Raw genomic sequence first — 27,834 nt, 5'->3', positions numbered from 1 at the left:
TTTCTAAACCAAGCCTATTTTAATGGGGAAATGGGGGTGGGGGAATGCAGGCTATGGCGGTATCACAATGAACAGGCAAAGACCACCAGGGCCAGCCCTACCCGAGGGAGCTCCACTCTAGCATAGCAGGGGAGTAGCAGATTAAAATACCGATCGGCCTCTCCCAGTTAGATTGGGAATACAAGAGCAGGGGGGAAGCATCCCCCTCTCCCAAGCCTGGAGCAGCAGGAGGCAGCTGAGCAATCCGATGCTGCCATTTCCAGGTGCGTGGCTCAGGGCAGCGTGAGATGGAAGCCACAGCACCATGCAAAAGCCCTGCTTGATTCAGCTGCTGCTACTGCTTCAGAGAAAGCCCGTGTCCAGCACCCTCTGCAAGACAGCAGCTTGGGCACAACCCCTTCCAGCAGTGCTGAGTTTAATGGGGCCCTCTTTCCAATTCATGGACAGCCCCAGGAGGACTAGTTCTGGCACAACTGCCGGCGCTGGAGCCCAGGGATGCACTTTGGAAGTGGGGCCTTCAATTAAAAAAAATGGAAAAACAAAGTAAAAAATATCAGCAGGATTCCTCCGAGTTTGTTAAAGCAGAAGGAAAGATGGACATCCCCGTGAGACAGACAGCATGTTTCCATGGGCGCTGACATCCTCTCCTGCCAGCTGGCTAAGAGCTCTCGCTGATAAAAGTCCTATGAGGGGGAAGGAGCAGAGCTGCGCTTCTACTACAGCTGGTGGAGGGTTTGCAGCAGCATGTGGCGGGCAAAGGAACAGGAATCCAAAGCACGGTTGGGTCTGGAGAGAGGAGAGAAGAGACAAAGTTCATTTAAAAGCTACCCCCTGACTGCGCTTTGACTCACTGAATGCCAGCTCTCCGTGGGTTAAGGGGCTCAGTATGGTGCCAGGAACTCAAGAGCCAGCCAGCTGGAGTATCTACCTGCAAGGGACTTCACTCTTACTCAGAGACAGGGTCGGACGAGGTATGGGAATCGCTGCACTGAATCAGCCTATTGCTCCGTCTAGTCCTGAATCCCACATCAGACAGTGGCCAACGCTAGCTGGTTCAGAGGAAAATACCCCCCCACCAATGCAGTGCATTGTGTCACACTGTATTAAACAAGTGATCTACTTGTGCCCTGAAGCATGAGGATTGATTGGCCCTACAATGGTTCTTCTAGTGTAACTACAGCTATACTGTGCTTCCTCAGCTCTCTCATCCTTTCCTGAAACTTACCAAGCCAGCTGGCCTCTCTTACTACTGTACAGAGCGTAAGGGTAGAGGTTGCTACAGTTACAGCTGCGATAGGTTTCCGCTTTTCACAGGCTCATCCTTTGAACACATTCACTGCTTAGGCTGAAACTTTCCATGCTTTGTGCCCACCCCAAGGTGATGTTTCCTGAAGAACTTGAATCCAATACCACCAATGAAAAACATTCTGACCAGCTTCCCCCCCAAGGACAGAACAGCAATATGTGCGGTGCTCCGTCTGAGGGAGAAGTGGGTTTCAAATGAAGCCGGAAACATTGAAATATGGGACTGAGCAGTATTTCCTTGTTGCTAAGCTGTTAGCTGTGCACTTTACGGTATTTGCTGAGAGACAGGACCCCGTATGCTCTGCAGTCCAATGGACCAAATTCTGTAGCACTGTTAATGGATTGCATCTCCATGCCCTACCCTTCATTCCCATCCTTCCTGCCCCCAAGTGGTTCATTGCTGAAGCTGCACACTGATGGACAATTCATTACATGACTTTGGATGATGGAGTTTTCACCAGGTTCTCCAGCCAGCCCAGCTCTGCAGGCTTCAGCTATGATGTTATGTGTGGGGCTTAACTTGGAATCTCCTTTCCAGGCTTTGTGCATGAGAGAAAGAGGGGAGCTTGAACTAGTGAAGTGAACTGTATCCGAGTTCCCTGAACCTCTGCTGCACTAGCCTGCACTTCTAAGGCTCCCTCTTCTCCTCAGCTGGATTCTACCTTGGGCTCTCTGCAGCCCGGCTCTATAGAATAGTGAAGGGAGCATGCACTGTACATAATCAGTTTCCCTTTGTGGGGAAAGGAGCTGAGAGAGGCAGCCGCAGGCAAAGCTCAGCAGAGCAGGGACACAAAACAAAATGGTGGGGGCCTGTCTGCAGCCAGCTAATGAATTCTGCAGCATCTGTGGGGGGTGGGGAATTAGAAATTCCAGGCAGAGAACCAGCCCTAAGCACCCCCATCTGAGATGATCAGGGCCACTGCATTCAGGCCCTTTGCAGAGTCAGATGGGCATCACTTACACTCACTACTTTTTTTTTTTTAGGTTCTTACTCAACAATCGTAAGGCTAGAAACAATTTAAAAGGAAAAATTCTGTCACACTGAGTGAGTTCTGTGGCCAATTCCTCGCCCCCAGAGGGCCCTGGCTATGGGCATTTATAACTTCTCCTACTGAGCGGTAATGGAGCTTGGAGACACAGTAAGCGACAGCTGCCTTGCCTGAAGCAGCTCACAAGAACTTTGTAGCTCCACAAGCCCATTACAAAGGAGCTGATAGTCTAACAAGGCCAGGAGAGCTGCTGGAGTGGCTGGATTATTGTACCATGGAAGCTCAGGCCAATGAGCTGAAGGGTCTGACTAGATTCCCAAGGGAGGCTGACCAAGGCTGTTACCTGAGCACTCCAATGAGCAAAAGTTGGCTCTGTAGTGAGCTGGACCAGCCCGTTAGTTTTGGACAAGAACAGGACAAGCTCCTCAGCATCTGAGCTCCAGGCAAACAAGGGACACAGGTGACCTTGGATTACCAAGAGCTTTGGTGAAGTCCTTTGGACACATAAGGTTTGACTGCAGGAGCAGCTGAAGGAACATAGCAAATCACTAGAGAACTCTGCAAAGTTTTCAGCTGCATAGCTCGCGATTCCCTCTAACACCCACAGCCGGGAGTGAGGTGTTACGGCAGAGAGAGCAAGCCCTGAAGCAGCAAATGTTGCCTTGGGCTTGTCGCACATCCCCCACCCCATATTACTGCCCCCCATAGATTAGCATTGGGAAGGAAGTTCTCATTTGGACAATGGCATGGCTTAACTGCTTGACTCTGCAGCTTCGGTACTAGCTTGTTTTTTCCTTTTGCTCTCACCATGTGTTAAGACATTTCCTTTGCTAAAGTCACTGGGCTATTTTATGATTTGACACTATATCACTGTAAGACACACACATTCCTCCCTCTAGCTTCTCCTCCTCCCCTCGCCGCCACCGCCTCTCCCCCCAGCAAAACTAGACTTCTCTGCTTCCCTATTCTTAAGCAAAGTTGTGATGAAATACTGCTACAGCCGCAGTCAGGAGTTTTGCCACTGACATCAGTGAGGCCACGTTTTCACTCTGGAAGCGCTACCTATCTACACCATGCCTGTCACTGAGGTATCCAAACATCTAGATCAGTAGTTCTCAACCTGCGGCCCACTTACAGCCCTGTCAGCACACAGCTGCGGCGCATGTGAGACCCTCAGGGCCATACAGGTAGTATGTATATAGCGTGGATGTGGCCACATAATACGGAGAGAGGTAAATCGGTGGAGAACCACTGATCTAAATGCAGCAAAATCATGGCTGCCACCGTGTTTAATGCGCTATGGGCACAGCTCCGAGAGCAATACGTAGGGTTAATTGCTGGCCCAGAGCCTAAGAAAGGGGTGTACACACACCCAGGGCAGAGTGTGCTGTGAATGAACTTCTCAGAGTACGCAGCCACTGGACACTCTCAGGTCAGAGGTTATGCTGGAGGAAGAGCTCGTTAATGGTGCACCTGACTCCACAGCAGATCACTAGAAGTGAATGTTACAAGTAGTCCTCAGCGTGGCCCATCGTCCAGGTCAGTTTTACTTAGACATGTTTTTGTCACAGGCAGTAGCACACGGCTTGAAGGTCTGGGATGGGAACGCCTCTCCCTTGAACATTTCGTTTACATAGTGCAGACAGATCCAGTGATCTGGGGGCTTGGGGACAGCACAATTCCTGCTCTTCTTTACTTGGGGAGGGACTGCTTCAGAGCCAGCAAGGTGGTGAGTGGGGCTACAGGTCAGGCTCTGGGAAAAGGAAAGAGAGCTAACAGACAGGACTGCTACGGCAGCTTGTTTATTACATCCTGCCCCCCTTCAGCAGGAACTACTACCAGCCCCATTTCCCCATCCTTCCTTTGCGGACTGCAACAACAGTGCACAGCATGTTTGCAGGAGAGATGTGAATAGCTCCCATAGTCTCTCCCCCTTAGGTTAGGAATCAGGAACTCGAATTCTAGCCCCCGCTCAACCTGCAATACTGCTACAGGAGCCAGGTTTGATCATCCTTTGGCAGCTTCATATCCAGCCAGCTCTGCAGCTATAGCCATACTGTCCTTTGCATGTGGAATGAGCCCCTGAACTGGCCCTGCAAGGCCAGCTATCTCCACCTTCACATCTCTGCTGTGACGGCTAGAGGGCAGCCAGTTAACTATCAGCCCTTCCATTTAGCTATTAAGTAAGGCCAGCTATATAGAAGTGTGCACGACTTACAAAGGGCTGGGGAGAGGGACAACTTTTAAGCCAGTGTCTTTCTATGTATTTGTATGGTGACCAGCACAATGGGATCCTCACCTTCATGACAGCCTCTGAGTATTTTGGGAATACATGGAATAAATACTGTACCTGGCCAATTTTAGCTTTATGCCTGCCCCAAGTTTTAGCTTGGTTATGGAACTTATTTAAAAAGGTGTCCACTGTTCAGTGCAGTCTGAACAGGATATAATCAGATTAAGAAACCCACCAAACTCCCTGACATGGATCCTAACTGTGTGTTGATTTGGCAAGTCACAGCCTTTCGGACTCAGTTTCCCCCTCCATTAGTGAAGAGACGGATACCAACACTTATCTACAGCAACGGAGTGCGTGGGGACTCACTGGTTTGGTTTTTCTAAGTGCTATACAAACATTAAGTTTCCACTGTGGCTTCCATGGTTAACTTGTTGGGGGTGGGCGGGAGATAGAGAATAGCTCTGGAGACCAATGCCCTATCAATCTGTAACTTTGCCCCAGGGCTAAATTTAAAACTTTCCCTTTTAATGATTTTAAACAACATTTGCATAAGTATTAGAAGGAAACTGTTAAAACTGACACTCTAAGCAGCACTGCCTTATCTGTGTTATAAGAAATATTTTAGTATTAAAAAGAGAATTTAAAAAAAGGAACAAGGCTTAAAATTTTCACTATTCATGATCTTTACTTTCTGCCGTTCTCTCCAAAGATAATTAACAGACTTGTCAATTTTGTTTTTATTTCCCAGCTCTCATGCCCTGTCACAACAGGGCAGTGTTCATTTGTAAATGCAATGCATGGGAATTCAAGAAGTTTCCATTGGAACTTGAAGTCATGAAAACTTTAATATTAATCTTGGATGTTACTTTTGTAATGGCCAAGCTATACATTTGGGGCTAAATCTGATTCAGCAGCGTCCTTTTAACTCATTAAACTTGTGACTGGAAATTAGATCCTAGTCTTCCTTTGGGCTAAGACACTGCTATGGTCACTTGATATCACTATTCATTAACTTGCCTGCCTCTGCATAAATGTCAGTTTTAAGACCACTTTTAGAAAGTCAGTTTCCCAGTTCATTCCTCACGATCAGTGCTTCTTACCTTGTAAGCTTTGAATGTTGGACTAAGCAAGATAGGAACAGCTTTCCTTTAAGCTGTTCACATTTTTATTCTAGAACCCCCGCCCACTGGAGGCTCAAAGGGAAGAGTATGTATTTTTCTTTTTAACTCAACCATATGCAGAGGTGTCTAACTTCCTGTAGAACAGGATTGCTTGGCAAGGGGCAATACTCACTTTGTCACGAAGGCCAGGAGAACTGGGGCCAGGGATTTGGGGAAATAATCCTGCTGGACCATATGGTTCAGGGTCATCAGAGGACCATAGAGGCTTGGGACAGCCTTGATCTTCTCTTCACTCTGCCAGACGGGGATGAGGAAGGACAGAAAAATCAGGCACATAGTAACTGCCACACCAAACGCAGTCCTCACTCCATCTAATCCAGTATGCTGTCTGACTGACCGACCCCTGATGCCTTTAAAAGGCAAGCGACCCTCCACAGCACAATACACGCAAAAAGGGAGAAACCTGACTCCAGCTGAGGCTCAGCTTCCGTACTAAGTCATGGAAAGGACTAGTTCTGGAGATCATCTTAGTTTACATCATGACAGATGCTACGGTTATTCACACAACTATCTAATTCTTTGCTGGAATTAGCCTTTCCCTCGGCAGCAGGAGGGAGAGCTGGCCCCTGTGTTATACACATTGGGTTATTTAGGAGATGAGCAATCAACCTGAAGGGAAATGTTTCCACCACAGGCATCAGGAAGACTCCAGTTTGTTTCAATTAGGGCTTGACAGTCTTGTGAGGTGCAAGCAATTTAGACAGTGCACATGCATGTTTCTTCTAGACCTTCCTCTGCATAGACACCCTGTCAGGACCCTCCCTCCAGCTGAGAAGGAAGCCTACAGTTCCTGCTAGATCCAAAGGGGCAGTTATTCCCTCCTGTAGGCCCCTCTCTCACCCAAGCATGCTGTTTCCAGTCGCTCCCAGAATGGATTCCAAGTTTAAGCCAGAAGGAACCACTAGCTCTCCTAGTCCAACAACCCATTTATCACAGGCCACAGAATTTCACCCAGTAGCCCCTGGATGGAGCCCAATAATTTGTGTTTGGCTAAAGCATGTCTCCCAGAAAGGCCAAAGGGTCTTGATTGGAAGACACCAAGAGATGGAGTATCCACCACTTCCCTTGGGAGTTTGACCTAATGGATAATCACCCTCACTGTTCAATTCAAACTAGAAACAAGGCACACTGTCTGTCTGACTTCCAGCCACTGGTTCCTGTTATACTTCTCGTCACTGAATTTAAGAGCCCCTCCGTGCACAGTGTTTTCTCCCTATCAAGGTACTTGTACATGAATCAAGTCTCCTCTTAGTCTTCTTTTTGATAAGCTAGGATTGAGCTCTTCAAGTTGCTCAATATAAAACACTTTCTCCAGCCCTTGAATCATTTGTGGTTCTTTTCTGCACCCTCTCCAATTTTTAACACCCTTTTTAAAATGCTGACACCAGAAGTGTATGCCGTATTCCACTGACGGTCTCACCAGTGCTGAATACACAAGTAAAGTCACCTCCCTACCTCTACTCTAGCCCTTTTTGCCACAGCATTGCACTGGGAGCTCATGTTGAGTTGCTTGTCCACCACAACTCCTATATCCTGTTCAGAATCACAGCTTTCCAGGATGCCCTGCATTCCCTGTTCCTGAATGGATCCCTTTGCATTAGGGTACGCTGAAAGTGTGTTTTGTTTGTACGACCCTAGCTATTGCTTCGAGTCTCGAGTGAAAAAGAAGTATGGAAACAGCCTCCCTCTCCACCCCAAACCTGAGCCATAGATGCACATGGATCACAATCAACAACTGGTCAGCCAAGAAAGGACTTGACTGTTGATACTGCTCCCCCAATCAATTCTCTACTTTGAAGCCCAGCCCCAAGAAAGTTCTACCCTCCAATTCATCTCTGCATCTCCACAGTGATTGCAATCTGAGGCAGGGTGGGAAAGAAAAAACCCTGTCCATGGAGCAGAGGACTAGACCAGGCCTCATGTGAGCGGGGGACCGAGGAAGAAAGAACAGAGTAGAACATCCAAAGGAAGTGTCTTAGTCCCTAACCCATGTCACAGCTGTGCATTTCCCCAGGTTCAGAGTCATCACTGAGAACCCCAGAAAGCCACATGATCGAAAAGATGATGCAAGTTTTGTGGCTTTAGAGTATTCCAAGTATTTCTGCTGATTTTTCCAGACTTTATTTTCAGATGTTTCTAGTCCTTGAGGCTCCGAGATGCTTCAGACTGATCTATGACGACAGAACAGCCAGACCACTGAAGCCTATTCTGAGCTTGCCGATGGAGACAACTCCAATCCCCCTTCAGCTCAGCTCATGCTGTAGCCTACGTGCAGGTTCTAATGCGGTTAGCTAATTTGCAACTGATTCTCAAAAAGAATAATTCTGCTAACAGGTTTTACTGTATTCTGTGCAGCCACAAACTGGACGCTCCAGGCATTAGCAAGGACACTGGATAGAATGAAACTGAAAGTGTCAGTCAGATGTCTTTCATTTATTCTTGCTGTGGTCCTTTTAAAAGAGAAGATGGCCCTTTTGGATACCAGGGTGAAGAATAGATATTCATGAGGCTACACCCAGGAGTCTGACAACCAGTAACTCCTAACTCTATAAAAGCTTTGTCCAGCAGCATCCCAGTTTGTCTGTATGCCCCTTCCTGCCTTATAGAGATATCTGATCGTGAATATACAAGATAGACCAAGTAGAACAGAATTGGGAACAGCTAATCCATGCCCTCCACCCAAATATAATCCCACTCTGGAATTTGTTATCCCTGCAGTTTTCTATTGTCCCTAGGCATTGGGCATACATAGGAGTCTTACTGTTGCCATGGAGACAGGAACATGATTACCCACAATCCAGCAAGCCTTAGCTTTTAACCAGAAATGTAATCAGAACTCAGCCCAGCTCACCCATCACAGCCCACTTTTAACTCCCGCCTGCCCTCTCACCTTGAGCAGGCCCATGTGGATCAGCAGGCTGGTGATGAATGCATCAGAATTAAACGTTGCAGAAGTGAAGGCTTTTCTCATCAAGGCATCTAGAGAGAGAAATAAAGGTGTAAAGCTGAAGAGCACCATGAGATACTGTGGTGACTATTGTTCATTTCACTATTGGATTCAATTACATTCAGCTTATCTGAAGCTGCCTCAATCTCCAGTCTACTGCACTGGGACGCCACACAGACCGGGGGCTCAGTGCAGAATTTAGGTCGAGTTTGCCATTGAGTACATGAGACCTTGACTATAATCAGCTGTTAGATGGGCCGTGGGAGGCCACACCCCTTTATATACCCTGTTTGTCTCTGGTGCCAGAGGTTACTGCAGTCCACCAGTGAGTGCTGGGAGTTGAAAGAGATGAGGCAGAGAGAAAGCCAAGAAGTCACATGGAGTTCAGTCTTTAGTATGGGGGCTGCATAAAGGCCTAGAGAAGAACTATGGCTGAGGCCAAGAAGTGTTAATTGACCTCAGCCAGAGACAATGCAAGGAATGGTCGATCTGGATGCGTTTGGGTAGCACACAGCCTCACTCTCGCTGTGATGGGTTTGACAATTTGGCTGTGAGCTGGTCTCACTGGCCTTTAAAATGACAAGAGCAACAGGCTCCCATGGGACTGTCATCCACTGGGTGTGCATTTGGTTTGGTTTCCAGTGAGGAGGTCTGTGGTTTTCAGAGTTCCTCAAGATCAGCCACTTGTGGCTCTGGCCCTCGCCCCACTTGTTAACTTAAGGAAAGCGGAGTGGCTGCGGTACCCTGTCAGACATTATCAATGTTTCCCTCAGGAAGGGTCAGCCCTCCTTCAACACACAGATGCCTCACCCTGAAACCGCCATCTCTTGACACTGCAGCAATTGCCAGATATGACCTGAACTTGCTAGAGAAGGCGAAGAGTATTCAGTTCCAGGTGCATGTGGACACTAGTCACATCGTGGGTGTCAGTCACCCACAGGAGCAGAGGCAGAGATTAGCAGAGCCATGCGTGATCTCCTGCTGACCTCAGAGGAAGCTCAGCTGGCCATTTTGGTCGTGCTGAACCTTGCAACAGCCTTTGATACAATCAACCACAGATTGTTGCCTCAGTGACAAGGGACATTATTGGTGTGCACAGAACAGCCCTTTAGTGGTTTCTGTCCTGCCTACCCACTAGGAGTCTGTTAATGGCAATAGCTAGTTGTGTAAATCAGTATAAGAGACTTTAAAGGGATGCCAGATGGGAGGGGCCAAATCCTGAACCCCGCACACAGCTCCAATAAGCAGACTGCATGTAGGTGAATACGGCTACTGGGGATTTCGGGAAGAATGGATGGAGAATTCCTCCTCCTCAACCCCGCGGCAGTACACCGAGCACCTTCACATACCTTTTGCAGCCACAACAGCAGCCTCAGGGCTATGGAAACATCCACACTTCCACAGGAGGGTTTTGCTCAGTGGATTCACACAGTCCATAGGCCACACCCCACCCAAATCTCTCCTCTACTATTCTGTGCACCAGTGCTGTGCGCCACAGCATACAAAGGGTACATGGTCCCCCCGCACTGCCTCTGTGCCCCGCCCCACACCTTTCCAGCCCCAGTCCTTTTGGAAAGAGACGAAAGATCTAAGACAGTTACTAGTACAAAGAACACCAAATGGGTGCTCTCTATTTACACTGTTCCCAGATACAGGAATAGAGGGGGCACTTTCTATTTACAGTATCATTAATCTATGGAACTCACTGACAGGATATTGAGGCCAAAACAAAACCAAAACACCTAATAAATCCCATCTCCCCCACCAAAAAATGCCAGGAAGAGTAACACTCACAGCCATACTAATTAAGCTATAAGGGATATTGATCGTCATGCTTTGGGGGCATAAACAGATCTATTGAGGTTTCACACCCTCACTCCCCCCAAAACAGCACTGCACAATCTGGCACAGTACGGAGACAGAACCGTCTTCCTCTGGCTGCCATGGGAGATCGAACTACCAGAAAAATGGCATGGTCCAGGGAGGCCATCCCTAGGATCTCTTTAGAAGCCACAGGTGCAAGTTAGGCTCCTTCAGCCCACACCTTTGCATGGAGACACTGACTGCATCACCTGTTGTTTCATGCACTGCTGTTTTCACTGTGGTTTCATCTTTGAACACAGAAGAGATCTTCAGGAGAGCTGTAACCACCTTCTCCATATCAGATGTGTCTGTCTGTAAGAGACAAAAAGCAGGAGCCATTAAGTGCATGGCAGAGTGAGGGCAGAAGAGACACGATTGTTACAGAAGCAACAATGAGTAGTGCAACAATTGCCTCCAACTGGCTGGACATGACAGGAACTGTCATGGCTGTATCAGGATGCTCGTGGAGGCATAAGCCATGCCATGAAATGCAGCTGCTAGGCTGGCACCATATCTGCTTCATAGACATGCAGCTTCAAGTTGAGTGTCAGCCTCCATTCTGTTCATTTGGACAATGGGAGGACCCTAATCCAGGTCACAAGACTCCCGGAAGAGATCACCTCTGGCGGTTAAACAATTTATCCCAATACATGTCGTACCAACCACACCATCAGAAAGCCACTGACCCACCTACCTGCTGAGCTATCAGAACAGAGCACTTGGGCCCTAGTCGCAGCAGTTTCTCTGGAGATGGGAAGGCGAGGAACGTGGCAACATCCACAGGAGGAGAAGGAGACACGGGAGTAGAGTCCTGAAAAAGAGCAAATCAGATCCCAGCTCATTCTGCAGAGCACCAGCAGAGCTGTGGGTGCATGAATGTGTAGGAAAGGGCGATGGTGCTGCAGGTCAGTACTTATCTGCACAGTCAGAGCTTGTGAAGGGGTGGGAAAAGTGAGCCCAGGATAGGAATGGCACTAGCTAAGCTGTGAGGAGAAAGCTTATACTGCAAACCCTATGACTATCTGGCTCCAGGCAGTGCTGTCGTGGCTACAGAACGTGACAGAAGAAATAAGATTTTCCTGCTAATTTTCTTCAGATCACCACCAAACATTCCTGAGGAATTGTTCTCCCCTCTCCTCTCTTACTCCACCCATGCTCTGACACATCCCTCCGATCAAAGAAGAGGTATGTGAACCCCCACTTGTTCTCTACAAGTTCATAACAGCCTCCCCCCATTTCAAACCTCCTTCCCCTACTCCCAATAAAGGATTATTGGCTATCCCTCAAAGCACATTTACATGTGAGTCAAGAATCTTCTTAGAAGGCAACGATTCCTGTTCTCCCTGCCCCCTCTCCTCCAGCTGTTGTTGTTCCTCCTCGTCATCCTCCCCTTCGTCATCTTCATCCTCTTCGTCCTCTCCTTCGTCATCTTCATCCTCTTCGTCCTCCCCTTCGTCATCACTAAAAAGGATTAAGAGAAGAGTTCACATGAAAAGCAGCCCCGCAATACGGACTTCCTGGTCATGCACTGGCTCCTGAGAATAGTTCTTCAGGTCATTACAAAATGCAGTAAGACCCTTCCAAGCCTTAAAACACTAAGGTGACTGGCAGCAAATCACTTCTAGGGCAGTGAGTGTGAGTCTTTGGGGACTGCAATGGATTATGGGGCCTGGCATGTTTAGGTCACCTGTTCTAATCTGGCCTCAGACCAGCAGGGGCAGATTGGTTCCCATCGGACAGCCCTTTGGCAGCGGGTAAAATGGAGGTGAGAGTCTCAACCTAGTTCCTAGTGGACAGGTGTCCACAAAACACCAGAGCAGGCTGCATCAAGTGTGGGCAGAAGAGTCAAGAGCGGAGCAGGCCACGAAGACCGTGCTCTCATCTCACCCTTATGGAACTCCCTCCAGATGAAGGTGTGAGGTACACTGAGGGGGTGGGACTTGCATATATACTGGGGATAGAAATTTTCCATCTCCAGTCCTGTTAATCCAACATCTCTCAGTAGTGCCAGACCCCATAAAAACAGGAACTCGCATGAAACAGATGTAAAAGGCAGACAGCCAGAGCTCTGACATGAATGGTGAGCAGACCCGTGCCACAGCCATTTCTCATGGCCTACCTCAGGGACCCCAGTACATCTGCCATGTTGAAACCTTCAAGAATCTCCTGGAGCTGTTCACAGCCTTCTTCCCCCAGAGCATTACCTAGGATGCAAGAGAGAAGTCAGCTTGGGGGTGAGGACACATTCACAGATCGGGTGCTGAATTTGTCACGAGAAAAAAAAAGTTTAACTAGAGCACTCAGTGAAGTCCATAAATCCAACCTGTGTCTGGCTGGGAGGACGGCGGCTTGATTTGCATTTCTATAAACACTTTTCACCCAAAGAACTTTATAAACTGCTCGGACAGCAGACTTGTCATTGAAATCTATCAGCTGTTTACCAACTCAGACACCACACAAGAGTTTGAGACAAGGAGAACATTACAGAATCCAATTGCAAGGGAAGTTCAAAGAAGGAAAAATGTAATTAACCAGAAGAGATTTGAGTCTTGGAGACTGCCCTCTCTGTACATTTATACAGCTCCTTTAATCCTGGGTGATTCTGAAGCACTTCTCAAATTATATATGTATAGTACCATAGAAATGCAGCCACCTCTGGGAGGGAAGGCAACAATCAACACAAGGAGCGGGAAACTGTGACCAAGCACATAGAAGCAGACCTCGATGCAAAACTAATAACATCAATGGATCTTTAATACCAATACAGAGCAGACAGGACCTTGTTTTTAAATTCTCACCCTAGAGAGGCACAGACATATGGAACCCAGATTTATTCACTTCAGGAAGTGTCAGGGATAAGCAGTCAGGATTTGAAACTGTGGCTCAAGAGGTTTAAGTATAACCACTAAAGCCTAGGGGAAGAGGGAAGAGCTTATTCACTTAGTTGGTTCAGCTGCTCTAAGCAGCACCAATATTTTATTCAGAGACACTTCTGGCAGCAATACAGATATTTCAATCCCACAGGCTTCTTCCCAATGGTTTCTAGAGTTTGTCATGGACTGGATAAGCTTTGATCTAACTTCATGCTCACGTACCATTGAGATCCAGTTTCTCCAACTCAGACTTATCTTCAGTAGCTTCTGCAATAGTCAGGGCAGCATCTCGTTTGATTTCACAGAAGGACAAATTCAGTTCCTGAGAAGCAGAGGAGAAGTTGCTTTATAGGGACACTGTATGCCAATTCTCCATTAGAAATACCAGCTTGGCATGCTCAGAATTGTTTAAGGAATTCTCTCCTTTGGAGCTGGTCTCAGCACAGAGGTAATATTTTTTTAAGTTATAAAAAGACTTGGAAGGGACTCAGGCAGTGAGCAAAGACTAAACAATATGGATAGGCCAACAGGCTAATAAGAACAAATTATTCAACGGGCAGCCACCTCCCTTGAGACATATTGAATGAGATGATCCCTGAGAAGGGATGTAATATTAAACAGCTGAAGGGAATTTGTTCTGGAATGGATTATTTTGGTTTGATGTCCTCCTCCCTTCGCCTATTATTAATCCTGGGATCCTTTGATCCGGGAGAAAGGATGGCTGTGTTTTACTTTAACAGGTGTATTCATGAACGAACCCCATTGTTTTTAAAATGTGACTTCCACTGGGCACAGTACAGGCCTGAGCTATGGGTACTACTACAGGGTGGACACTTTTTTTCAAACTCACAAGGCAAGTTGTTATTAACTCAACTCTCTGCACTAGATGACCTTGCGTAGCTAATATGGTCTCACTGTTTTCTTTCACTTGCCTGTTGGTCTGTATCCATTTGTTGTCTCTTATTTTCTATTTAGATTGTAAGCTCCTTGGGACAAGGACCAATCTTTTTGTTCTGTGTTTGTACAGTGCTGAGGCCAAAGGAGCCCTAGGCATGGACCAGAACCCAAAAGCGCACTGGTAATACAAGTAAATAATAATGCAATGGCTGGAGTTAGAGGAACACCAAACACCTCACAGGTGACTGAGTAAGATACACCCTGGAAAAGGCTGACAGAAATGCTAGTACTGTAGGGACAATGAAATAGTAGGGTATGGTACTGGACAGGAACTGCAGTCAATATGGGGTCCATAGGTGCCAGGATAATACAAATATTAGTGAACTGGGGTCTCATCCAAGATGTAACACGGAGATATAGACACTGCATTTTATGAACTTACTGTAGTGGTCACTCATCCTGTACCCCTCCTGATTTATGCTGTCCCGTAGTTTAGAACGGCTGCTTCCAAACCCATCCAAGAACCTTGTTAGCAACTTGCAGAGTAGATGAGACAAGTGGCTTTAAATACATTGTTCAACCTGGGTCTGAACAGACCACCACTTAGCTCATGCTGGAGCACTGCATGCTGTGAGGTGTAGTTTCCACAGATCACATCTCTGAGATCAGCAGTAGGCAGAGCTGTAGAACTAGACGGGCCTGCACTTGGAAGTACTGTGTTTTAGGATTACAGGGTGGCGCGGGGGAGTGGACATAGAACAAGGGAGGGGAAACATACAGGGTGTTTTGGGAAGAGATTTGAAGATGGAGCAGCAGAATGTGATACCTTTAGTTTAGGGAGCCCCTCTTTGACTGCTTCAGCAATGGCGATGGCACCCTTTGAGCGCACCAGGCAGTCCCCAAAGTTGATCACTTCCACCTGTCGGAGAGTCTTCAGCGTCTGCAGAGAGTGAGAGTGCACGTCCATGAAGGCAGAAATTCAGGTGAGGGATAGAGGGAACGATCAACTCACTCATACTCAAAGAAGAAAGAGCCTCTTCTCCCTCCCTGCTTCACAAGGACATTCGGTCCCAAAGCACTGAAGAGACCCTTCCATTGTTAACCGGGAGTGGGGGGATGGGGAGGGAGCAGAGAGAGACACCCAATGCAATTGCTAGTAACTCACCTCTGCCATGGCCACAGCCCCCTTCTCTGTGAAGGTGTTGTCGTTCAGATTGATAACCCTCAGCAAAGGGTTGGCAGCAAAGGCCTGGGCCAGAGCTGTAATGCCAGGATGGTTGATTCCATTCTGTGGCATATGGACCTCTTCCAGTGTCCCGATGAGCTAGATTCAGACAGGATTAGCCATTAGAAACGACACTTTAACACAGGCAGAGACAACCACCATCCCATGGGATTACCTTACAAGTTGCTTCTCTGCCACCCACAGTGAGGCCACTACATCACTCGCCAGAACCCTTGCAATCCTGTTAACTGCTACAAATATACTCCTCCTACCCCAGCAGCTATGCCTCCAGTGACAAATCAAGGTAGGAAAGGATGTTTTTATTTGGTGTCAGGGCTTAGGATGTCATTTTCCATCTGTTCTTTGGCCAGAGACTGAGCCTTGGGGCTATAAGCCAGAAGTGTCTGAAGAAGCTGCTTTCCAGGTCAAGGCACATGACCACTTGGCAGAATCAAAATCTTTTGCTTCTTTTTAGTTCTGCTTCTGGCCCTTCTGGTCGCAAAGGAAACCCTCCAAAATGGGAATTAGTGCAGTAGGGCACATACAATATATAACACGAAAATAAGACACTAGCCCACACAAGTCTAAGTGCCTTGCTATATGGAAAAAAAACCCCAAACCTGTCATTGTTTTAGGGATTGCACGCAGGTTTAGCGCTGTTATATGTGCAGAATTCTCTTTTGTCCACACACCTAATGGCATTATATAAATATGTAAGACAGGCCTAGGAAGATACTTATATAATATCCAGAGATAGAGAGTCTCGTTTATTTGTAGTTGTTACACAGGCAGGATCATATCTACCTATTTAAATGCAACAATACACATATTGATGGGGTCACCAATAAGTAGATTCTGCAACACTATTGCTGGCACATTTGACAGCATGCAAGACAATTAAAAAGTCACTAGGTGATGGAAAATGTACATTTGCAAGACATGAGCCAGAGAAATAACAAGTGCCTACAACTCCTGTTGCCTTGGATTGGGAGTTATGTGGTGAGCAGCTATGGTGGGATCCAAGAAGATACTTCAGCACTTAAGTCCCAGTTTTGGCACCACTGTGGTCCACAAAACTCCTGCTGAACCATATAGGTGCCTAAACTGACTCAGTGAATATGTTTTTCAGAGTCCCTCAGCACCTATGTTCCTGCCTCTGGGCACACGCGATGCTGTCTCCCTCTAGGCAGACACATAACTCAGGCTGCCTAAGCCCCAGAGCGATTCATGAACCAGGGGAAGACAGGCATTTGGCCCCTGAAGTCAGGTGAAGGGCCTACCAGATCAGCTCCCATTCCAAGTCTGGAGGAGGTGGTACCCACCGTATAAAACTTTTAGCTCAACAGTTAGAGCACTTGCCTGGGATGTGGGAGATCCTGTTCAAATCCTCTCAGAAGAGAGCTCTACCCGGTAAGCTAAGCGATATTCTGATATGGGGCTTCCTCAGTCTCTCCCGTTGAAGCAGTTGCACTCTCGATGAATAATGGGAGAGTGATGGCAGCAGGGGGACTGGACCCAGGGTCTCCCACCTCCCAAGTGGGTGTCTAAACCACTGGACTACAGTCAGTCATTCTCACTCATGTACTTGCTCTATCTGGCCCAGTGACTGTTTTAAGTATTTATCCACAGACAGAATGAGCAAGAATGGGAATGACTCTGTAGTCCAGTGGTCAGGACACCCACACGGGAGGCCCGGAGTCCAGTCCCCCTGCTCCTATCACTCTCCCATTATTTATCCAGAGTGCAACAGCTTCGACAGGAGAGACTGAGGGAGCCCCACATCAGAATACCCCCTAGCTCAGTGGTTAGAACACTCAGATGATTTGAACAGGGGTCTCCCGCTTTTCTCCCTCTCTGGCAGGTCAGTGCTCTACCCACCGAACTAACAATTATGAGGTGGGCCCCAGCAGCACCACCCTGTTTTGCACAGGACAGGCATTTAACTCATTCCTGCAAGAAAAGGCCTTAGATGCTTGTCTCCAGGCAGCGAGTTCCATTGACTTAGGTGCCTATTTCTGAGACCTAGGTAAGGCTTAACACACACCCCTCTTCTTGGCATCTCCTGTTCGCTAGCTTAGGTAGCTGCTCAGCTAGCATGTTGGCTTTTGTGGAACAAGGTGCCCTGGGCTCGTGGGACCCCCACAACGAGCTGGTTCTGAGAGCGTGCGGAGTCGGTTGACGCTACGCCCGGCTCATGAGACAGCTCATGGTGTCCGACACCATCAGGTGGTCCAGAGACATTTATACGGAACACATCACAGGACACCGCCAATACCACACTGAGTAACTGAGACCGCCGACCAGGGAAATAACCCACTTCCTTCCCTGACGAACCAAGGGACGCACCCCACCCATGTACTCATTTGCTACACCGCTACTGACTTGGACTCTTTATACATTCCATGGGTGGTGTACCCGAGCCCACTTATCCACTGACACTGGAAAAACTCTTGCACCCCAATCTGGGTCTATGCCGGTTATGTGATATGTATATATCTCTTCACCCTTGCAACGGATACCTGTAATCCCTCATAACCCAAGCCTGACCCCAGATGTACAGTACCTTCCCTCCTAACTTATGTATATTTAATTTTAAACATTCACTTTAATAAAATTTTTAAATCTGTTCTTTTATTGGGCCAACTTCTGCTGTGAGAGAGACAAGCTTTCCTGCCACACCGAGCTCTTCTTCAGGGCTGGGAAAGGTACTCCCAGCCAGCAACACAGCAAAATGCAAGGTGGAACAGATAGTTTAGCATAAGTAGTTAGAACATATTCTAAAAGGGACCATTCAAGGTAGAAAGAACAGGAGTACTTGTGGCACCTTAGAGACTAACAAATTTATTAGAGCATAAGCTTTCGTGGGCTACTGCCCACTTCTTCGGATGCAGTAGCCCACGAAAGCTTATGCTCTAATAAATTTGTTAGTCTCTAAGGTGCCACAAGTACTCCTGTTCTTTTTGCGGATACAGACTAACACGGCTGCTACTCTGAAACCATTCAAGGTAGAGTGTCCCATTAACACCTCTGCAGTCAGAGGACAAGAAGAGGGCATTAGTGGGTTGCAGGTGGTTGTAATAAGCCACAAATCCAATGTCTGTTCAGTCCCTAATTTTTAGTGTCTAGCAGAGTAATGAATTTAAGCTCCCAGGTTCAGCTTTTGAAAGTGTTGTACACCTTTGAGGATGAGGACTGATAGGTCAGATATAGAGTGATTGTTTTGTGAAAAGTGTTCACCCACAGGTGATATGGTGTTTTTGTCTTACTTTCCTGTGAGAGTTCATTCAAGACCATAGTGATTGCCTGGGTTTCACCCACACAGTTGTTATTGGGGCATTTAGTGCACTGGATGAGGTACACCACATGTTGGGATAGGCATGTGTAGGACCCCTGGATCTTGAAAGGGGGGTGGGGGGGAGAGGAGGAGGAATGATCATTGAAGCAGTGGATATATGTCTGTAGGTTTTGCATCTGTTGTTCTTGCAGGGTCTGGTGCTGCTCTAAGTTAGCGTAGTCCTGGTCTGTGGGGAGCTTGCTTCTGATGAGTTTGGAGAAGTTTGGGGGCTTTATTTGGAGGCCAGAGGAGGGGATTCAAGAAAGATTTCTTTCAGGATGGATCCCCATTGAGCATAGGTTGTAACTATTTGATGATACCCCATATGAGTTCCAGTGTAGGGTGATGGGTGACAACTAGCGGTGTGCAGTCAGAAGGGGTTTTATTGCTGTATTGAAGCACGTTCTCTGGGGCTATTGTGGTGGCCCGATCCAAGCTTCGATCTCATTCTCTGGTGAAGTGTTGTTGTTTGGTGAAGGCGGTTTTGAGTGTGTCAAGTTGTATATCCCAGACTTTCTCCTTAGAGAACATTTTGTGGTATCTGAGTACCTGGCTGTAGATAACAGATTCCTAGGTGTTTTGCTATGTGGGTTTCTTGTATATGGTTGTCTGCAGGGTTGCATTGCTGAAGCTGATTGGTGTCCAGGAAGTTGATGCTAGTGTGGGAGTGTTCGAGGGAGAGAGTTTAATAGATGGGTGGTGGTTGTTGAAGTTATGGTGGAAATTTATGAGGGAGTTTAAGCCCTCTGTCCAGAGGATGAAAATATTAACAGATCTCAGATATATCGTCATCGGTTTCATGGTGCATTTACTTTTGTGGATCACATGCTTAGGCATCTCACTCTCCCCATTCATTGTGTAGGGAGCCTAGGCCACTCACTTGGTTTTGTGGAATGCTGTGTTATTCCTGTGACTTTCTAGGTATCTAAAATTTAGGCGCCGTGATGCTCAGTGTTGCGACACCTTGTCCCTTCCTGGATACCACCCCTACTTAGTACTCATGGCTGAAAGAAACAGGATGAAGACAGACATTCTCTGCCTAGAAGAGCTTTCGGAGGGCAGCCCATCTCTCTCAGGATAATTTCACCCTTTAAGAGTGTATCTCAAATTTCCATGCACTGAATTTAAATCCTAATTTTTATGTCAGACCTGTATATCATCATTATGGGTCTTTTTAGCTGAAAAGCACAGTGTTCTGAGATCTGGCACAAAGGATTTAGGATATGGAGGTCACAGGAGGAAAGAGGGAGGCAATGTACGGTTTGCTGGTGAGGAAACGTTGAGACTCCTTGTCACTTAGTCCCCCAAAACTAGCACAAGTCTAAACCAAATTCCAGTCTCACTCATTCTCGCTGGATAGAAAGGTGGGCATGGGATAGCCCAATTTCTATTCCCCCACCCAAATGCAGCACTAGCAGCTTGATCAGAACAGGGGCTAAAGGAAGAAATGAGACCCCAGTTGGTAGTGTCCCCTGCAGGAGATTTATGAGAGAGAGATAAAAGCTATGCCTGGGCCAGCTATCATAGCAATTAGAGATAGAGATATAGAGAGATAGATTAGAGATCTAACTGGTCAACTGGCCCACCCCCTCCCAGTGCCAGATTAACTTAATAGCGTACAGAACAAGTGATGCAGTTGGAGATACTCTAGCAATACATCACTTCACCTAACAGTTAGCAGATTATAGTGTGGAGTAGTTACTCATCATGGAAACTAATCCTGTTTTCTGTGCTCAGTCTTGTCCCATTATTCTCAGTTATGCCTCCTCTAACCAAGTCTTCTCCTTTTCTTGGTGTTACCATCCTCAAATGCTTGACTGTTTTAGCAGCATACAGATTGCTGGGGTAAAGATGAACTGAGGGCCAGTACCTTATGGACACCCTTCTCCTCAGTGCACATTTCTTTAGCATACATGTCTGAATACACACTGCTCCCCCCTCACTCCCAGAACCAGCGCCCACATACACTTGACACACCTGTACCCCATCTCTGAGGAAGTCCTACTTTGGAGCTTACCCCAAATGCCTCAGCCAGTGCAGTGGCACCATCATTCTCCAGGCGGTTCCTGCCAGCCACGAATACTTTCAAAGCCAGAGGTTTGCCCACAGCACTTGACTTCCTGTGACACTCTTTCAGGGCAGCTGCTAAGATCTAGAGACAACATTAACAGCTTTACATTACTATAGCATCTCATCCTGGAGGATCCCAGAAATGTTTTATGAACTGGATATATAGGAAGCATTTAGGACACCACTGAAGTGAAGCTGCTTCAGGTGTGGGAAACAGGAACCATTCTACACCACCACTATTACACAATATTAACAGTGTAGTCATACTTGAGACCATAGAGGGAATTTTATAGCACAGAAACGCAATAGTCCCTTTGCCCTGTCTAAACACAAACTTGGGTAAACAACCCTGGCTCTTTAGTGACCATGAATTGTCAAGGCCTTGGTTTTACACTTCAAAACGACAGCCTCCATCAGAGCCAGGCTCAAGCACTGGGTTCAGACAGAAGAACATCAGAATACTCTTGATGGGGGACTCTCCTGTCCAGGTACTGGGATAGGCCAACTCTGCTCATCTTGGACACTTCATGAGATCAGTCTGAAGTATGATGGTAATCAAGACAACAAAGAGGGAAGTTGGAACATAAGGCCCCCCGCATCCAATCTTTATAGGATGACCAATGCAAGCGAGCTGGGACTGAGAAGTGTCACTTACCTTGCCGCCTCCAATGCCCATGCCACAGTTGTTCAACTTGAGCTCCTGCAAAGTGAAGCAGGCAGGACTCTTCAGCAGTGCCTCAAAGCCACGCACGCCATCTGGCCCAAAGGCATTGTCACTCAGGTCCAGCTCCACCAGCTGGGAACCTGCGGTGATAAGGGCCTCCCCCAGGGCAGTCTGTGAGGAGATAAGGGATTCGGTTTTTAGTAACATAGCTCCACAGGCCCATTTAGACCACTACCCAGTGGTTCAGAGGAGCCCCCCCCCCCAGTATTATGCAGTGCTGCATGAGGAAGAAGGAATCTTTTCTGATTGCCAAGGCAGTTAGCTTGTGCCCTGAAGCATGGGATTTGATTACTATTAGCTGAATGTGCACAGCTCTAAGTATTAGATACCATGAAGTTATCCAGGTCTTTTTAAAAGAAGGCCACAGGAGCCATACACATTTCAGTCACCTGCCCAAGCACCAAGTTTCACAGATCCAAATATATGCTATTTAAATGAGCAATTATTCTTTTTGATTTTAAGATTACAGAAGCCACCTCCTGATTCATCCCAGAATCATTCCAAGTTGCTGCTTTAAGAAGGTATCCTTTTATTCTGGAGTCCTAGTTTCCCACCCTGCCCATCAGATGGCCATACTGCTGATCCTCCTCCGGGGAAGAACTGCTTTACTGATCCAGCCAGAAGGTGTTATGCTATCACTTCTTCCCATCATCCCAGAGGCTGAGGAAGAGGGAAAGCCATACATGCTCATGCTTTATCAGCGAGGTTATGTTTGTATTTGGGTCTCTGACAGCACATGGATCCATGGAAAGGATGGATAATTTTAAGTGTAAACATAAGGAGCGAGAGGAGATTAGGGTTAGGAGTAATCACAAATCTGAAACTTTAACCCCCAATTCTCCCACTTACCAGAGCAAAAGGGATCTCAGACCTCAATCTCCCTGTGAACATGTCACTCCAGTGACATCTCTAAAAAGAGAGGGATGAAAAGATATGACTGTCAAATATCAGAAGCACACACAAAGGTCCTCTAGCTCCCAGCACTCGACAGGGGACATGATATATTACAATTTACACTGCTCTTGTGCCTGTCACCTAATTATGCCAAAGAGCTACACAAAACTATAATTCACTTCACTCACCAAGGAAACGCAGTAATTTCTGGGGTAGAATTCATCAGCTGTTTAACAGTGCACAGCAACCACACACAAGAACTGAGGACATAAGTGAAGATTACCACACCCAATGAAAACTGAAGGATGCAGAACGAGAATTTCCTCAGGATAGGAAGCCTAAACTTATGAGAAGGGCCATAGAAACCTCAGTGACCACAAGCAGTCAAGGCTTCAGGTTTAGGTTTCATTCAGAAGATAGCATTTCCAGTGGCACAGTACCCACCCACCTCAATACCAGGCTAGAGTCCTGGACAAATAATTCAGGGGGTAGAAGACATTGTGGTAAACCTCCATCACCATTTCCTGCAGCACTCTGGGCTTTGCTTGAAGTCTCCTACCCAAGCAGGAGGTCTGACTCTGCAAGATCTGATGAGATCACAGCCCTAAGGGGCTACACTGCATTACTGGAGCGCTCCCCTCTGGTTTACAGAGGCTTACCCTAGTGTGAGTCTTCTCTCATGGCTTTCTTGTCTCAGCCAGGGAGCGCTGCCCAAGGCTGAAATGCAGTATTTCAGCAAATGCTACTCACAGGGCTGTTAAGCCAAGTTATGAGGTCCTATGGGTTTGCCACCACTTATTCATACACAAGCCCAGTTTCCTGGGTCTATTCTTATCTGCTGGTGGGACAAGGAAGGAATTTGAAGTTTGTATTGCTCCTGCAGGGACCTGTCCTGGGTCAGTGCTCAAAAACAGACAGGCCTTCAACATCTCATCAATATATCCTCCCCTCCCCTTCAGTACTACTAAAAGATCTCACCTTGAGTTCAGCTTTCTTCTCCAGGGCTTTGGCAATGACCTTTGCTGCCTCCACACCCACGGTGTTGCCTTCCAGGCGCAGGGCTTCCAAGCCATCAAATTCCTCAATTTCCTTAGACACCGCTTTGGCTGCACAGAGCAAGCAGAGCCTTACTCTCCTCCTTTCTAACCCAAGGTCATCTTAGGTTCCATACAAGGGCAGGTTGCAGAGTCGCTCTTCCCACCACTACTCATTTTTCCCCAGCCTCTAGGTCTTTCACCCACAACTAACGTGGTTTTGCACTACCAAGGAGGGGTAAGAGGGAGAGCATCGCCATGCAAACTAGTGGGAAAAGTTAGTCACGGGTTTGAGAACAACCTACTTCCAACTGTGATTCAGGGATTTATTCCCCCACGCGCCACTGCAAGACAAGGACACCACTGCCCAGCCAGTGCTTTATCCTAACAAGAGATGTGCAGGGGGAAGAGCACCCCAGGCAAACAACAACAAGCCTGTCTAGGACTGAGGCACTCTATCCTAGGGCAAGGGGGATTGAGGAGGCAGGCAGGAGAGACTAACCAATCCCTCTGCACGGAGCTTGTAAAGCCTTGCTAGCATCCCTTGGCATTTCAATCATTCCGAGTTTTACTAGGCTTCCTGAAGCGTTTAGTGTAGGAGGAAAGTCTCTTGCCTCTAGCAATTTAAAGCGTCAGTGTGTGTATTAGAAGTACAAGAGACACTCCCAGAACAAAATCGACATTTATAAGTCAGGGAGAGTCAAAACCAGTTTCTCCAGTTGTAGCAGTGATGCTGGGATAGTGTGGTGGGGGAAAGGTGGGGAGGGGTTACTTCTCTATCAGAAGTCCCCATTTCTCAGATGGCTGACCCTTGTATCCCCCTGCCACATTACATAGACTCTCACATATTGGAGTCAGCTGTGTCCAGACACCTTTAGTTAGGAGGAGGTTCATGAAACACAGCTCTGGGATGGCACTAACATGTACCCATGGGGAACGCTGCCCCAACACAAGCGTTTTCTCTTACCATCTTCGGCGGTGTTGAGTTTTAGGCTCTTTCCTTTGAAGCTCAGCTGCCCTCCACCCACTTGGGCTTTGGCAAGTGACTCCGCTAGTTTAGTAATGTCCTCGGATGCCATTTTCTCCACTTCACCAACCTCCAAGAACTGTTGATTTAAAGGGAGTACACTGTCAAGATAAACAAAAAAACTTTGACTTGAAGAAACAGGTTTAATCTGTATTACAAATAGCATCTCAGGTTATCAACACTGATTTTTTAGAAATCTAGTTGATTCAGCTATTAAAAAACCCCCAAACAGTAACAATCATGACAGTGAGACTAGATTGGTCAGTTTCAGAATCTGAAAGTGTGTTGCAGGGAAAGTTTTAGATTTTAATCTAGTCATTACTGTTAATCAACACGACTGAATTGGGCACCTGAACTACCTGACAACATCCCATAAGACATTACTCTGTTTGCAATACTGTTAGAACTGCAAAACAGTATTCCTTTCTCCCCAAAATCATGGCCTTTAAACACAAGCCATGATCCAGCCCTGTGAGTTTCCCCTCCTCTGCAAGCTGAGCCAGAGTTAAACACAACTGTTTTTCCTTTTCACTTACATCCTGGCTGGTACTCACCTGTCAGCACAGTACTGGAATCAGATTGTAACAAGCAAAGGGGTTTTCCACCTCTTTCCCTGATATAGTATTCCACAGCCTGACACACCTGGTAAATTTTGCAGACAGTCCAAGATTTCCCTTTGGCTAGTTCGTTCTTCTGATCCTGGCTGGAAATATTTTACATTATACTAGATAATCCTTCCCCCCCCCCACTTGGCAATTACACACCATGTTTTTGTGGATTCTTAGGCCACCCATTAGTCAAAGCTGAGCTAAGCGATCTCTGAAGCTTGTCTCTCTCAGGCTATGTCTACACTACAGTGGTACAGCTGCACTGTAGCTTTGCTGCTGTAGCACTTCTGGTGAAGATGCTCTAAGCGGATGGGTCCTGCCTCCCTGAGAGGCCGTGGCTATGTCAGCGGGAGAAGCTCTCCCACCAACATACCGCAGTCCTCACTGGCACTTAGATGGATATAATTAATGTCGCTCAGATTATTCACACCCCAGAGTGACGCAAGTGATACTGAAGTAATTTGTAGTGCGCGCATAGCAGCATTAACAGAAGTTGATCTGGTAGTAGATATTACCTTGTCTCTCTAATATCCTGGGACCGACAGGGCTACAACAACACAGCTAGCTGTTTGTCCTTCTGTCTATGTCAGACGCTCCAACCCCCTGATCATGCCTGCCGCTGCTCTCCATCGCGCTGTGATTAATGGCTCTCTGGCGAGGCGGCCCGAGCACAGCACACCAGGTGAGGATGTAAGAGGGAGAGGCGGGACTAGCGCCTCCTTGCTCTGTGATGCAACAACCCTGCCTACGCAGCGCACAATTACTCACCCGCCCGGCCCGCTGGCGGAGCCCAGGGGAGGCGGCAGGCACAATAGCAGGGCGGCTTCAGTTGTGCAACGCAGCAAGAGAGAGAAACAACCGGGAGGGAGGGATGCGGAGCCAGAGGCGCGTCTCCCGGAGCGCATGGCCCGGGGGACGGGACGCAGGACCAGCCGCACGGGGCACCCCCCCGCCCCGGGGCAGCAAGGGGTTACGGGGGGACGGGGCACACCCACCCCCTCCAACAACAACTGTTTACCTGGGAAACCCGGCAGGGCGGGGGCCCGCGGAGATCGGGCTGGAGAAGCGCCAGGACCCGCCCATCCCCCCGACCCCGTCAACTTCCGGCCGACCCTACAATAAACAAGCCGCGGCCCCGGGCCCGCTCACCTGCGCGCGGTGCCGCCGTGTGTGGGTCGGACGCGCCTGGCTCTGGCCCGTCACGCCGAGGACGATGGCGCAGGGGGGAGGCGGAGGATTTCAAACCCGGCAGTTTTGTTTTGCCGGCTCTGATTCGCTCGCCCGGGCGCCGCGGCGGCGCTGACGCCTGCCCTTCCACGCGGGGCACGCTGGGAACTGTGGTTCCCCTGGAGACCCTAGCCAGGTTCGCCGAGCCCTTGGGAAGACTACGAGTCCCGTGGTGCACCGCTCGGGGGCTCGCTGTGCCGCGAGGCATACCGGGAATTGCAGTTCTACAAAGGAAGAACGAGGCCTTCTGGTGGGTGAGCCGTGCGCGTGGACTGTGCTTCCCAGGATGCCTCGCGCAGCGCCAGCCGCTAAAAGGGGTGTGGGAGGTAGGCGAGGATGGGTGCAGAGCTGGAGGTCAGAGGCCTGGCAAGCTGGGGGCACGCGGGCGCTGCCAGGTTCTGCACTGCAGCCTCTAGACTAGCGAGTGGACTGAAATGGCTGAACCAGCCTCTGTGGGGGCTTGGCGCCAGGAGGCCGTTTTTGTTCAAAGTTGGTAACAACTTTTTCTAACACAGTGTGAATCTGCTGGTTTCAGACCTGGTGGTTGCCAAGCCCCAGCTTTGACATTCAGACCCTGCAGGTCGCAAACACATACGGCTGCCAAAGTTCAGCAGAAACGTTTGGTATGTAAACAGCGCATGCATGAACTTGTCAGTGCAATCAAACGCTTTGATGTAATTCATTAGAGAGATGAGTGGGTGAGGAAATATCTTTTATTGGACCAATGTCTGTTGGTGAGAGAGACAAGCGTTCAAGCTAACAGGGTGACCTGAAGAAGAGCTCTGTGTAGCTCAAAAGCTTGTCTCTCTCACCAACTGAATGAAGTAGGTCCAATAATACATAGTGCCTCACTCACCTGATCTCTAGTATCCTGGGACTGACTACAACAACATGACGTTCCTTGTCAGTCTATTAAGAACAGAAATGGTTTAAACACTTACTGCACCCTAATGTTCAACTTTTTATAGCATTTGGTTATTCATATGTCATAATATTGTAAGTAAGTTAATCATAACTTATTTTTCCTGTAATATGTGAAGCCATTTTCTTGCACACTTTGTATTTGTTTTATAGTATATAATGCTTTGTAGTTAGAGTAGAATTAACATAGAAATGATAGTGATGGCATTTTTTACAGAGAGAGAAACAGTGGTTAGATGAGGTGATGTTTTATAACACTCATATTGATTACGGTTGTAGGTAAACCATGGAACCAGTAGTAAGGCTCAAGAGATCAATACTGGTTTTCCTACAGTTTCTACATTATTTGTGAAGTATTAAGTAAAGAAGATGTGCATAAAACAGGTGAACAAGGATTGTGTAGAATAAAGGGAGGCAACAGCCATTAGAAAGAAACTACAAGATGTCAAATACAAAGAGGCCAGTGACAGAATTGAGTC

The 27,834-nt window shown here is 47.6% G+C and overlaps 2 protein-coding genes across 19 annotated transcripts in view; one reads left to right on the top strand and one right to left on the bottom strand.

The window, feature by feature from the left end:
* Window positions 1–26,532, bottom strand: RANGAP1 (Ran GTPase activating protein 1). Of its 16 annotated transcripts, none has more exons than XM_008179259.4 (17): window positions 26,357–26,532; window positions 25,154–25,302; window positions 24,540–24,700; window positions 23,517–23,644; window positions 22,494–22,553; window positions 21,576–21,755; window positions 20,868–21,002; window positions 15,457–15,615; window positions 15,118–15,231; window positions 13,617–13,716; window positions 12,641–12,725; window positions 11,820–11,982; window positions 11,216–11,332; window positions 10,731–10,833; window positions 8,602–8,690; window positions 5,824–5,945; window positions 1–786 (listed from the first exon to the last, which is right to left on the bottom strand). In XM_008179259.4, the coding sequence occupies exons 3-17, from the start codon at window positions 24,649–24,651 to the stop codon at window positions 717–719; spliced, it is 1,737 nt and encodes a 578-aa protein (XP_008177481.2). In that variant the 5' UTR covers window positions 24,652–24,700; window positions 25,154–25,302; window positions 26,357–26,532; the 3' UTR covers window positions 1–716. The 16 variants fall into 16 exon arrangements, with proteins under 16 accessions (XP_008177481.2, XP_008177484.2, XP_065436469.1 ...); XM_008179262.4 differs by having other exon boundaries at window positions 24,540–24,678; window positions 26,357–26,522; XM_065580397.1 differs by having other exon boundaries at window positions 24,540–24,678; window positions 25,154–25,298; window positions 26,226–26,477.
* The window catches only part of ZC3H7B (zinc finger CCCH-type containing 7B), a 91,580-nt gene continuing 90,277 nt past the window's right edge, over window positions 26,532–27,834 (top strand). Inside the window, exons 1-2 of one of the 3 annotated variants that reach the window (XM_065579060.1) lie at window positions 26,532–26,684; window positions 26,950–27,057. The gene's annotated coding sequence lies outside the window, so the exon portion shown is untranslated. Of the gene's footprint in view, window positions 26,685–26,726; window positions 27,058–27,834 lie in introns of those variants that run through there. The other 2 variants (XM_065579092.1, XM_065579030.1) reach the window with 2 other exon arrangements.

The sequence above is a fragment of the Chrysemys picta genome, chromosome 1 (assembly GCF_011386835.1).
Source record: "Chrysemys picta bellii isolate R12L10 chromosome 1, ASM1138683v2, whole genome shotgun sequence".
Lineage (NCBI taxonomy): Eukaryota > Metazoa > Chordata > Testudines > Emydidae > Chrysemys > Chrysemys picta.
Note: the sequence above shows the minus strand (reverse complement) of the source record. Positions and strands in the feature narration are given on the sequence as shown.

What these genes read in the sequence shown, in the direction of transcription:
- RANGAP1 (XM_008179256.4), bottom strand. Translation starts at nt 26,290, where the DNA reads ATGGGCGGGTCCTGGCGCTTCTCCAGCCCGATCTCCGCGGGCCCCCGC. An exon ending in CACTGGCTGAGGCATTTGGG is followed by an intron (nt 15,616 to 20,867) that starts GTAAGCTCCAAA and finishes GTCTGAATCTAG; the next exon opens with CTCATCGGGACACTGGAAGA. An exon ending in CTGTTCTGATAGCTCAGCAG is followed by an intron (nt 10,834 to 11,215) that starts GTAGGTGGGTCA and finishes TGTCTCTTACAG; the next exon opens with ACAGACACATCTGATATGGA.